This window comes from Cajanus cajan, chromosome 10 (genome assembly GCF_000230855.2).
Source record: "Cajanus cajan strain Asha chromosome 10, NIPB_CcT2T_4, whole genome shotgun sequence".
Taxonomy (NCBI): Eukaryota; Viridiplantae; Streptophyta; class Magnoliopsida; order Fabales; family Fabaceae; genus Cajanus; species Cajanus cajan.
The window spans coordinates 50,868,285-50,880,893 of record NC_138526.1 but is presented as its reverse complement, the minus strand read 5'-3'; the positions used below and the strand labels follow the sequence as shown (position 1 = coordinate 50,880,893).

Below are 12,609 nucleotides of genomic sequence, written 5' to 3'. Positions count from 1 at the left end.
CTTATTTATCGGACACTTTTATTTTGGTGAAACATGTTAATCTACACAAATAAACTACAAACTGCCTTGGAAAAAAAACATAATTTCTCATTTTGTCTGACCCTTTTATTTTGGCTTTCTTGTGGAAAGATCACTCGCGGCCAGTTTGATGATCTTCAACTAAATAAAGCTTTTCATGCGAGTTTAAGGACCGCAAGTAATGCAAGTTTAGTTTATTTTGTATGCGTCCTACATGGGTTCAATTTCATTTCATGTAATGTTTACAAAATTGACTATCTCTTCGAACGATATGAAGTGAACACCTGCTAAACCATTTGGATTACATGATACACATGGTTTCTTTATATGTTCTTCATAAACTGACACAAATGATTAGCCATCAATCTACAACTTCCCAATTTCTGTTGGGTTTTCTATAAGGACAACGGCGGTGTGCAAAGGGTTATTAATTTCCTCAGAAATGAACTCCCCAAATGTCTCTTCAATTTATGCACATAGAAATTTACATGCATTTATTTGCACAAGGCTCATAAGAGTAAAGTACAGATGGGGGGATTCAGGGAACAAGTTGTATGTAGGAAGTATTTTCCGAGTGCATATTTTGCTTCTCTTGCAAACCAAATGGACCTTCTGATCTAAAGCTAGGCACAAACCATAGATTATACAATTTTAAGCTAGTCTCAAACATTTGAACTTTGAAAATGGGACATTGATCAGTCATAGGTGCATGAATTCCTTTTGAATTTGATAGGCTTTGATTCAGAAGAGGTGATGACTAAGGGGCAAGCGATTTCCTTATGATGCTTTGTCTTTACCAGTTTACCAACCACATATCCACGCGAACGGATTTCAAAGCTCAATGTAAGTGGAACTTCAACGCCAGTTTGGGATACAGTTATGGAGGATCCAGCCCCATATAAGGGAACCTTATTACCTTCTAGGTTCACTGATACAATACGGTGACTTTTTCTTGGCTGATAGTATTTCTTCAGCTGCAACAAGTTACATGCACAAGCAGATGTTATATTGTTATTATGTTACTCACATGCCAAGACAGAACTTTAATGTGTGTCACTTGATATATTTTCATTTTCCGATGTTACTATTTGTGTTGATGAACATCTTAGTCATTAGGGGAGTGAGAGTCAAAGTGGGTTTGGCATGATTGAATTAAATGTGCAATTATGAAAGAGATCTTACCTCGCCAGTGGCAACAGTGATGTCTGAGAAAACAAGATTGATGGGTGTGGAGCGCACGTGGATGCCAAAAAATGTAGCTGGGTTATAGATGTTCATGCGTAAAGTGCTATTAACTGTCAGCATCTTTGTAATGACACCCGTGAAGTCTGAACCCTCTCCAACATAAAGATTATGCACCGTCAAACTCTGCAAGAATCCAAATGTCAAGCACTATTATGTAATTTCCAATGTAGCAAGTAATTAGAGAGCATTTATAAGTTCTTTGATCCCTTCATTTTTTTTATTAGATACCTTGAATTGCAGCAATAATTTAATAAATTCATTTCATCAGCACTTCTGTTTCACATGCAGTTACAGAACATACTACTATTACTAATGTCACCTTAAAAAGTGGAGTATCCAATCAAAACTTAGGAATTTAATGAGTAAATTGTGCACATTGAAACACTATCATAATATAATGCTACCCAAGTCTCTAAGGGGTTAATGGTAACGATATCTATGTTCTAATTTGAAATATTAAAGAGTTTCCGGAATAACATAGAAGCTCATGGACAGGTTCGGAAAATAAACTATCTAATAGGTTAAACTAATCATTTAGTCTCCACAAGTGACACTCATTTAGGAATTAATTCATGTACAAAAAAAAAATTGACATGTTAGTCCTTATAAGATTGAAAAGTGACTAAATTTAAGAAACATAATAATTACAGGAACTAATGATTACTAATGCGGACGTATATGAAATGTTAGTCCTTAAGTTTTTCCTTACAGAGACGGATTGTTAAAAGAGTGTTACCTATTTGGACTAATTGATTAATTTAACATAACTTATAAAAAAAAAACATGGTATTGGCAAATTATAAGACTATCTGTTTGAAAATGAAAATCCATTTCAAGCATGGATAGACTTAATATTACTGTTGCAGCAGCATCTAACAGTGTCTAACAGATTCTAAATTATCATTCACATCATCTTGATGACTTTATCAGAAACAATTTTATCCACTCCCCACTGCAGTTATCATGTATCAGTAACAACAACAATTAACAGTCTAGAAAAAAGAAAAAACAGAAGAGTGAAAAATGGCATAAATTCACTCCTTTCAAAACTGTGAAATTTGCTTACCTTAACAGTAATTTCTGCCTTATAAGGCCTGCTAGCACCCCAAATGATCAAGCAAAAGACAGTGAAAACAACCACAAAGGTAAGCACAGCAATCAAGGCCTGGAAGCGCCTTGTGAAAGCCTTGTCTCCAAACTCATGATAAGAGCCTTCTTCCAAAATCACATCACACTCAGGCCACCCCTTATCATTCCTCTTCCTACTCCCTTTCCTTCCAGAAGATGACCTGAAAATCCCCGAAAATCTGCTAGCAGAAGAGTTCCTAGAATGCCTCCCAAATGAAGGGTGTGAAGGAGACTCCATAGGACTATTTGATATAGGAGTAGCCTGCATGGAAGATGACTTGTCCCCATCATGAGAATCCCTTGAAGGACTCTGAACATAGTACACAGGACGCTTTGGAGACCTTGAAGGTGAAGATGGTGCTAAGCTTGTAATATCCGATTCAGATTTTGTAGACAACATCATGAATCACTTGGTATATACTATATCACAGAAGCACCTGATAATATAAGTGTGTATACTATATAGATAGAATTGAATGAAACTTGTAGTACCAGTACTAGTACTAGTAGACAACAAGAACAATCTTGAGAACTTGTGCCACTGAATTTGAGTGTTGTACGTGTAATATCAGCAAAAATGAACAAGTAGTGAGAAACAGAAAAAATGCCAACAAATATATGATGATGAGAAAGGACACATACAACGCAACTAAGCTGTGTGTGTCACTTTGAGAGTGTGTTAGTTTGCATGGAAGAGAAGCTATGGTCAATGCACAACAAGTGCTTAGGCTTGAAGGGTAAATAAGAGGAATGGATAACAATAGTGTTGGAAGGCTCGGAACCAAACCTCACTGACAGCAGAAAATTGAGCAGGCTCGGGAATAAGTGTCGGCAGCTTGTGTTTTTATTTGCTGTATAACTATTTAAATTATATAATATGACCACATTTTATTATTATCTTGTCTTTTTCTTTTGGTGGGGCACGGCCACTTCCTGGAAAATAATTCTTGAACCTTCAATTATAGGGGTAGGACAATTGCCTAATTATATTATGGGTCCTCTCGTGTTTGTCTATTCTGCAATGTGTTTCTTTTTTGTTATCATTTTAGGTACGTTTTATAGTTTATTGGTGATGGATTAAGGCAATTTGTGAATAAAAAAAACAGATTAATTAGCTAAACAAACAGAGAGTAAGATAAGACGACTGAGCCACTGAGGAATTTGGCTGTATAGTGAACGTCATTCGTGTAGTAGCTCAATGACAAAATTGGTTACACCATATTAAACTATTTTAATGCAAGGTTGTTAACATCTAATTAGAAAACCACAAAAGGAAATAAAAAGTGACAGGAAATTGAAATGTGTGAAATGTCAACAACTCGATCAGTTTTGCAGGATTTGGTGTGTGACGAATCAAAGTGTCAATGTGAAGTTAGTTTAATGAGTTTATTATTTTTAGACAGAGGTGGGGGTTGTGTCTTCACAAACAATTACTGGGATTTAATGCAAGCATAACGGAACATCTTTTGTGTAAAATAGTTTGACAGTTTAATTTAATATATACATTATTTTACACTTACAATAATTTATATTTCATTATTCATAAAAATCCAACTTGGTACCAAGAGATTTGCAATACTCACTCACCATGTTTAATCAGTTGATCTAATTTTCATTGGTACAAATAATTTGTATATTATAAGTATAAAATATTTTTATAAAGATATTTGATAAAAAAAAATTATTTTATTGTCGTATTAATAAATTGGATAATATGGTAAAATAATAAAAAAATTCTAAAATTGTTTGGATACAATTTAAATATGCTAGGAATGTAAAATTTTTTTATACTATTACTTAGTTCTATATAGAGATGTATGATAAGATTGATAATTTTTAGAATAATTATTTAAAAGTTGTACTAATAGTAATTTTTAATTAATTATTAGTATAAAAAAATTACACAAATAATATATAAAAATTAAACTCAAAATGTTTCGCACTGATAGTATTTATGAGTTAAAATCTTATTTGGAAGACTATTGCTAACAGTTTTTTAATAAAAGATTTAAATGAAAAAGACTAAAGAGCTTCACTTGTGGTAGGAAAATAATCGTAGAGTACCCTTTGGAAATCACCCGTACGGTGCGTTTAAGATTTCACAGCCTCTAAGAAAAGAATGTTAGTTTGGGAATTGGGAATTGGGCCTCAAGTGTTTCCCATGTACTACTGAGCTCGTATGGCCTACAAGCATAGAGACTCTCAAAATTCAATCAAGGCCCACATTTGACCCAAATAGTATCAGGGTGGAAAACAAGCCCAGATTGTCTCTTTAAAAAATATTGTGAGCGGAAAGCCTTCTCTTTTATATCAGAGCCAGGTTTCGATCCTGGGACCTGTGGGTTATGGGCCCACCACGCTTCCGCTGCGCCACTCTGATTTGTTGATATCCTGCGCAACAAAATATATTTAAAGAGTTCATTTTTTTGCTTTAACAAAGTATTGGTTAAACATAATTTTCTTTTTTATGGCACTCTTAACTCTTAAGCTTAATTTATTGGATTTTTTAATCCTGTTCGTCTATATATACTATCTTCATTTGAGGGAATAAAATGAAGGTCAAAAATTGGATTAATGAACTGTTTAATTCAATTATTTAAAGGAGTTGAGATAATCTCAGCTCATATCTTGTGTTGATATTTCTGGCTATTAAAATATCTGGAAAATCATTCATGCTAGTCTCCATTTGGGATGAACTTGTCTGCTAGTGCTTCCCGACTTGTTCCTAATCATATATTTCATTATCCATTCATGTAAGCCTTATCTAAAATGGAAAAAGTGAATTGCATCTTATAATTTCCCGATAATATTGCTACATCTTAATCATGAAGTCATCACGATAGTCTTCCAAATTTTTGCATATTATATAGGATTTCATAAATTAATTTCTGAATCCGTAGGTTAATTTTTAAAGAATTTAATTAGAATATATTAATAGTATAACTTTTTTATATTATTATTTAATCACATATTTTCATGTATATCTTTAAAGTTAGAATTATTTCTTATTGATTGGAAATTTTAACAAATTTAAAATTTAAATTTTTTATATGTGATATCAAAGATCACATTTGGGCTTGCCATGTCCATGTGATTAAAGCCTAGTATTTCAACTCTAATAGGCAAAACTTCTTTGTGAAATACTACTATTACGCAGTAGATGTTGTTCTCTTCTTTCCCTTTAATCGTCAAATATTAGAGCTGTCAAAACGGGCCAACCCGGCACATGTGGGCCGGCCCACCTTGACCCACTTTAAAAACGAGCCAACCCAACCCGGCCCACTTGTAATTTTTTCAAAAAAAATTTGGCCCGGCCCGGCCCACCACGGGTTGGTGGGTTATACGGGGCAACCCACCAGCCCACCAAAAATTAAAAAAAAATTATTAATAAAATTCAAAATTTTAAATTAATTATAAATTAACATAATAGTCATAAAATTAACATCATTAATAGTTATAAGTCATAATTCATCATACAAAATTAAATACAAATCATGATAAAAGTTTAAAATAAAAATTTTCAATATATCATCATACAAAATAAACTACAAATCATATTCAAATTTTTATTGAAAAAAAAAATGGTGGGTTGGTGGGCCACCCGGCCCACCACGGGTTTAGCCCGGGTGGGCCGGGTCAAAGTGGGCCGGGTTGAAATATACCCACCTACTATAAAACTTCAATTTTTTTTTGCCCGGCCCGGCCCGTTTTCAAGGTGGGCCGGGTTGGCCCACGGGTCCCGGCCCACTTTGACAGCTCTATCAAATATGTCTAGTCTTTTATACAATCTTATATATTCTCTAAAAAACCAAATATATTTATATATCATATTAATTATTAATAACATCCTCACATATGTAGTAAAAATCAATTTTACGTTTTCATAAGATATGAATTTCTTTCTTACTGACTAAATCAGCTTTTTGTACATGTAAAAATGCTCCACATCATGTCTTTGAACATTTTTTTTTGTGTGTATTATAACTTTCTAACAACCTTTATAAATTATAGCGGACAATGTGAAAGTGAACTAAATTAATAATCATTTTTATATTATTTTATAAATCATTTAAAAATTTGTCCTGATCAAAAAAAAAATAAGAAAGAAAGAAAAAACTCACAGGATGGGTTAGCTCAATTGAATCCAAGTTCCAACTTCCAAGAAACGGTGCAGCTATTCAAATTGAGAAAATTCCTTTTATTTATGGCCTCACCAGCTTTATCCTTAGTTTCTTACTCGTCTTTGGCATCAATTTCTTAGCATGACGAAAGAGCATGAGAGAGATTTATTGATGTACATTTATAGAATAAGGCCAAAATTCTCTGCACGCAATCACAAGTAAGGACAGAAAAGTTGGACTATGTGCCTCAGTGTGCCAGCTTTATGGTCATTTGAGTGATTCGCTCACACTTGGAATGGGATCATATTTGTTGCTTAAAGCCTTTCTTCCTTCTTCTCTGTGTAAGAAGATATAAGGGTAACAGCAAGTTCAATTTAATTAGGAGTGAAAACATGTTGGAAGGTAAAGCTGTGATAGAGGACACTGACATGCCAGTTAAGATGCAGATCCAAGCCATGGCATCCGCTTCTGAAGCTTTGGATCTCTATGATGTTTTTGATTGCACATCCATTGCTGCCCACATTAAAAAGGTTACATTTTTCTCCCCTCCTTCAATCTTACACAACATTAACTGGTCCTTTCAAAACTATTAGACATTAATTGCGCATTCAAGAATTAAATCATTGTCTTAACTTATATTTAAAAATATAATTAACACCTAAAGTTTAGAAACTAATTTAATGTCATGTGTGTATCTAGAAGACTAATTTCAGTATCATTTTTCTGTAACAAGATAAAAAGTTTGTGTTGGTCATTGACTGGGTTTATGGTTTGTTTGTCTGGCAGGAGTTTGATACTAAGTACGGTTCTGGTTGGCAGTGTGTGGTGGGATCAAGTTTTGGGTGTTTTTTCACCCACTCCAAGGGAACTTTCGTGTACTTCACTCTCGAGACTCTCAATTTCCTCATCTTCAAACAGCTTATGACTGCTGATATTCGTGGGGAGGAAGAACAGGGAAAGTTGTGATTTGAGGGAATATAAGCAGTAATTCTAAGTTATTATGAATTGGACCCTTTTCATGTTTTGAAGGGTGCTTTGCTGTGTGATCGGTGCTAATTTTGATTTTGTATATATGATAAATATTTGGCTCACTGTGTCTGTGATAAAATTTCTCTGCTTTAGTTCTTTTTATGCTTTGGATAAGGTCTCCTTCATGGTTAATATTATCTGAATATTCTGGATATTATCTGTTCTCTGTCCAACCACTCTTTACCCATAATCAGAAGAAATAAATCAAGTTATAGATTAGGAGTGTGAATCATAAAGACTAAATAGCTACAGCAACTTCAATTATCTGAGAATAATAAAATTAGGGGAAATTAAAATCAGATTAGAAATGGAACCCCAAGAAACGAACGGGTCATGATATTTTGTATGAGTGGAGAGTGGGGACAAGTATTCTTTTCTTTTCAGGTCTGTGGGTCAGTCAGTACTTTAACTTTTCCTTTTTAGATAACTTGGAAGGATATTATTTGCACAATGATATTTGGAACAAGAAAAGCAATCCTTTTGTACACGCGTATTGTTTAATGGTATAATTTTTGTGATGAAAATATAATTAAAAAGTGAATTGAAAATAATATATTAAACGACGAGCCAAATGTTACATCTCCTTCATGGTTGAGATAAAGACACGTGAACAAATACTAATCCAAAAAAATAAAATAAAAGTCCTTTCAGCTTCTCAGAAGAGGGTAGACCGGAGTCAAAAGTGGATTGCCAAGGAAGTGTGCCTCCAAGTTGGCAATCACAAGGTCTGCCATTGCAATGCAAGTTTCGACCGTGTCACTGCCCACGTGAGGGGTCAACACGACATTTTCAAGGCCCAGCAGCTCTTGGGCCACCTCCGGCTCGTTCTGGAACACATCAAGGCCCGCCCCAGCTAGCCTTCCTTGACGCAAAGCGGAAACGAGTTGGGCCTCATCCACGTGCGGGCCACGCCCAATATTGATCAAAATCCCTTTGGGGCCCAAGGCGTCGATAACTGGACGGTTCACAATGTGACGGGTCTCTTGGCTAAGGGTACATGCCACGATAAGCACTTCAGAGTTAGCCGCCAAGTCAAGAATATTAGGGTAATACTTATAATTACACTCTCTTTTCTGAGATCTGGAGTGGTAACTAATTGGACACCCAAAAGCTTCGGCTCTTTTCGCAATCTCCGAGCCGATCCTTCCCAACCCGATAATTCCAACCGCTTTTCCACTAAGCTATATATGCAAAACAAATGATGCGTTAAAAGATATCTAACACTCAGAATATGAAATTAAATTAAATGAAAACCTTTGGTGAAGGAGAAATCTTGTGGAGGAGGGTGAGGGCGAGGCCGATGGCGAGGTCGGCGACGTCGTCGGTTAAAACGTTGGGGGTGTTGGTCACGGGAATGGATTTCTCTCTGCATCTTTGGATGTCGATGCTGTCGTATCCGACGCTGTAAGTGGCCACAATCTCGAGGTTGGGGAAGGAGTCGATGGTCGCGGCGTCCACTCCGACTTTGGGGCTTCCGACGACGGCGCGGATGGCGGTGGCGTGGGTTTTGGCGAAGGCGGAGAGGGAGGGATAGTGCCAGAGTTTGAAGAGGTTGAAGCGCTTTGCGAGTTGTTGTTCGATGTAAGTGTGCATTGGGCAAGTCATTAGCACGCCTATTGATTCCATTGCCAAACAAAAACATCCATCGCGCAATGCAATATACGTATATAATGGAGATTCAACATTTAACTAATTTTTTTATCCATTATTTATTATGATAGTTGTATAATTTTTTTAATAGATAATAATTCAATAATTTTATTTAATTAATTTATATAAAAATTATTATTTTTTAAATAAATTATAACATAATCGTTTTATAATTTTTTTATCCCACGAACATTGATAAGATATAAAGTGTCTTTTTTTATTAATAAATAATAAAGATTTTGTCTATTTGTGCAAATTTACATAAAAAATTCATAAATAAAAAAGATTTTTAGATTACAAATATTAACACTAGATATAAAAACAAAAGGAAGATAAATGTAATTTTTTTTTCCTCTATCAAACTTAGGTCCACACATTATTTGTTAAAGAGAAACTCCCTTTGTAAAAGAATGATTAATTGTATTGTTTATTCTTATTTCTTTCATATTCAGAGGATATGTTAATTATGTTTTCAGTAACCTAATTCGTTAAGTCCATGATTGAATTTATATTGATTTAATGAGATTGAATATATGATAATATGTCAAAAGTCTTCAACCTCAAGGGTAAATGCGTGAAAGTCTTCAACGGTGGATGAGAAAGAATCACATGATCTCATAAGATATATAGTCCTTTAGTCACAAGTGTAAAAGCACAAAAGGACTTTAAGGATAGATGTTTATAATCAAATCAATAATTGTACCAAAATATTTTTAAATTGTGTTAATCATGACGTTAAACAACAATAATCGATAATTGTGTCAATAATGACAATCATAACAATCATGACTCGTAGCAATTATCTCAAATGTAACAATTATGTCAATTTTAGTTGTACTTACAAAAAATTGGGTGTCTTTCAAACATTTGTTAAAGGTTTAGAACCTTTTTCCTTCCCTTCTTCTACAAGCTCCAAGATCCTTCAAGCAATGTAGGGTACTTGCAATGTTACTCTAACATTTTTGTTAGAAAGATAACAATGTGGCAGATAAGTAGTGTAAAGGTGTAATCTTATACCTTATAATTAATTCTTCACCTTTTACATGCAAAGAATACGTTACACATCGCTAAGAGTTATAATGGAGAGTTTTATCAATTATTATAAATAATTATATAAGTTGTTACCTCATATTCCATTTATTATTCGACCATATCCGATACATAAGCACCCCAAGCCTCAAGTCCATGGAAAAAAGAGGTTTAATTGTTTAAAGTGCATCCATAAACCACTTCAACCAAAATTTATAGCTTTAGTTTATCATGTCTTAGTACAAGTGGTACGCACCATCTCGACTAAGTGGAATTTTCTTATTGGAGTGAATTGTCAAAAATAGTCAATTAAAATTTATCAATTAAAAACTTTATTCAGCCAATTTGATCAGGATTTTACACTTGAATTTTATTCATGGAAACTTTCATTTGAGAATGTTTACTTAGATGAGATTTTATTTAACTAGATTTTATATTTGGATTTTAACTTCCATATGAGAGCATTCACTCAAATGAGAACTTGTTAATTTCTCGGAGAAGAACTTACCGACCAAGATTTTATACTTGGCAATATTCATCCAAGAGTTTTTACTCTGGTAAAAACATGTTAACATCTTGGATGGGAACTTCTCAGCCAATATTTTATACTTGAAAAATTCATCCGAGAGTTTTTATTTTGATGAAAACATGTTGGTTTCTCAGATGAAAAATTGTCAGTCAACATTTTATATTTAGAAGCATCCATTTGAAAGCATTTACTAAGATGAGAACATGTCAGCATCTCGGATGAGAGCTTCTCAATCAAGATTTTATACTTGAAAAAATTCATCCAAGAGATTTTACTCAAGTGAGAACATGTTGGATTCTTCGATGGGAACTGTCTAACCAATATTTTATACTTGGAAACATCTTTTCGAGAATGCTTTACGTCAAATGAGAACATGTTGGTTAAGATTTTATACTTGTATCTAGAGTCAGTCATGACATTTTATGAGTCCTAGGCAAAATGATAAATATGAATCTTTTTTATATTTTTTGATAACTATGTTATTAGTATGATATTAATCAGTTTCACTAATAACTAGTATTTATTGCAAAACATGGTTGGTTGCCTAACGCCTTATTTAAAGGGACCATATTCAGTATCACTCAAACTACAACTTGTTAGTTTGAACCCTTATACATAAACATTTATATCTTAAAAATAGATACATGATTTAATTAAAAATGACACATTTTATAGCATTAAATACACAATACAACATTAACAAAATATAAAAGAGGTACATTATATTTTTTATTTTAATTTATTTTTATATTACCATTTATTATAAAGCGATATATACATAAATTTGAGGATCAAAAGTGATTCAAATCCAAATTAAAAGGATTAAAATAGGACAACATTTTGAAGGATTGAAATCAAACTTGAAAATTCTATGGAGACCAAAAACATATTTTACTTTTTAATGAATATAATACACAAAAAATAATTAAAAAATAACAAGAATTTAAAATAATATCACAAATTCTATATTTGGATATAAAGAAGAAATATATAAGAGATAAATTTATTTTTAAAAAGTAATATAAAATAAGATAAAAATTTTATCTCAAAATTATATAATTTTTTTTAAAAAAAAATTTGAGCCCTTCTTAGTGATAGACTTGGGGCAACCGTGCCTCTAAACTACACTTTGGACCAACCTTGCTTGCATTCATCTAAGAATGTTAATTGAGAACATGTCAACTTTTCAGATGAAAACTTATTGTCCAATATTTTATACTTGATAACATCCACCCAAGAATGTTTACTTAGATGAGAACATGTTGACTTCTCATATGAGAACATATTAAGATTTTATGATTGGAAGCACCCGTATAATAGAATTAACTCATATGAGAACATGTCGACATCTAGAATGAGAACCTCTCTTCCAAGATTTCATTACTGGATGAGAACGTGTTGACTTCTCATGTGAGAATTTGTCACCCAAGACTTTTTACTTGGAAAAATTCATCTAAAAGAATTTTCTAAGATAAAAACTTGTCGTAAATTTTATATTTGAAAAAAACCGCCCGAGAGAATTTTCTCAATTGAGCACATGTTGACTTTTTGAATAAGAACTTAACGACCAAGATTTTTACTTGAAAAATCCATTTGAGAGAATTTTTTCGGTTGAGAACATGTTGACTTCTCAAATGAGAACTTATCAGCCAAGATTTTTTCCATTGAAAATTCTTCTAAGAGAATTTTCTCATTTGAGGACATGTTAGCTTCTCAAATAAAAACTTGTTGGCCAAGATTTATTGGTTGAAAAAATCCATTTGAGAGAAATTTATAGGATGAGAACATGTCGTTTTCTCAGATGGAAACTTGTTGGTCAAGATTTGTTCTTGGAAAAATTCATCCAAAAGTTTTTATTCA

General features: G+C 33.2%; 3 protein-coding genes and 1 non-coding gene across 4 annotated transcripts; 1 reads left to right on the top strand and 3 right to left on the bottom strand.

Moving 5' to 3' along the window:
* Positions 1-461: 461 nt before the first annotated feature.
* Positions 462-3,205, bottom strand: LOC109792703 (uncharacterized). The gene is made up of 3 exons (XM_020352135.3): positions 2,330-3,205; positions 1,201-1,386; positions 462-992 (listed from the first exon to the last, which is right to left on the bottom strand). Exons 1-3 carry the CDS (start codon positions 2,792-2,794, stop codon positions 714-716), a joined length of 930 nt encoding a protein of 309 aa, XP_020207724.1. The 5' UTR covers positions 2,795-3,205; the 3' UTR covers positions 462-713.
* A 1,494-nt stretch (positions 3,206-4,699) lies between these two features.
* TRNAM-CAU (transfer RNA methionine (anticodon CAU)) lies at positions 4,700-4,771 on the bottom strand. The gene has a single exon. It is a non-coding gene; the product is annotated as a tRNA-Met (tRNA).
* A 1,780-nt stretch (positions 4,772-6,551) lies between these two features.
* Positions 6,552-7,603, top strand: LOC109792710 (uncharacterized). The gene is made up of 2 exons (XM_020352141.3): positions 6,552-7,042; positions 7,299-7,603. Exons 1-2 carry the CDS (start codon positions 6,905-6,907, stop codon positions 7,476-7,478), a joined length of 318 nt encoding a protein of 105 aa, XP_020207730.1. The 5' UTR covers positions 6,552-6,904; the 3' UTR covers positions 7,479-7,603.
* A 467-nt stretch (positions 7,604-8,070) lies between these two features.
* On the bottom strand, positions 8,071-9,202 carry LOC109792708 (D-isomer specific 2-hydroxyacid dehydrogenase family protein). Its single transcript, XM_020352140.3, has 2 exons — positions 8,796-9,202; positions 8,071-8,722 (listed from the first exon to the last, which is right to left on the bottom strand). Exons 1-2 carry the CDS (start codon positions 9,165-9,167, stop codon positions 8,189-8,191), a joined length of 906 nt encoding a protein of 301 aa, XP_020207729.1. The 5' UTR covers positions 9,168-9,202; the 3' UTR covers positions 8,071-8,188.
* Positions 9,203-12,609: the final 3,407 nt, after the last annotated feature.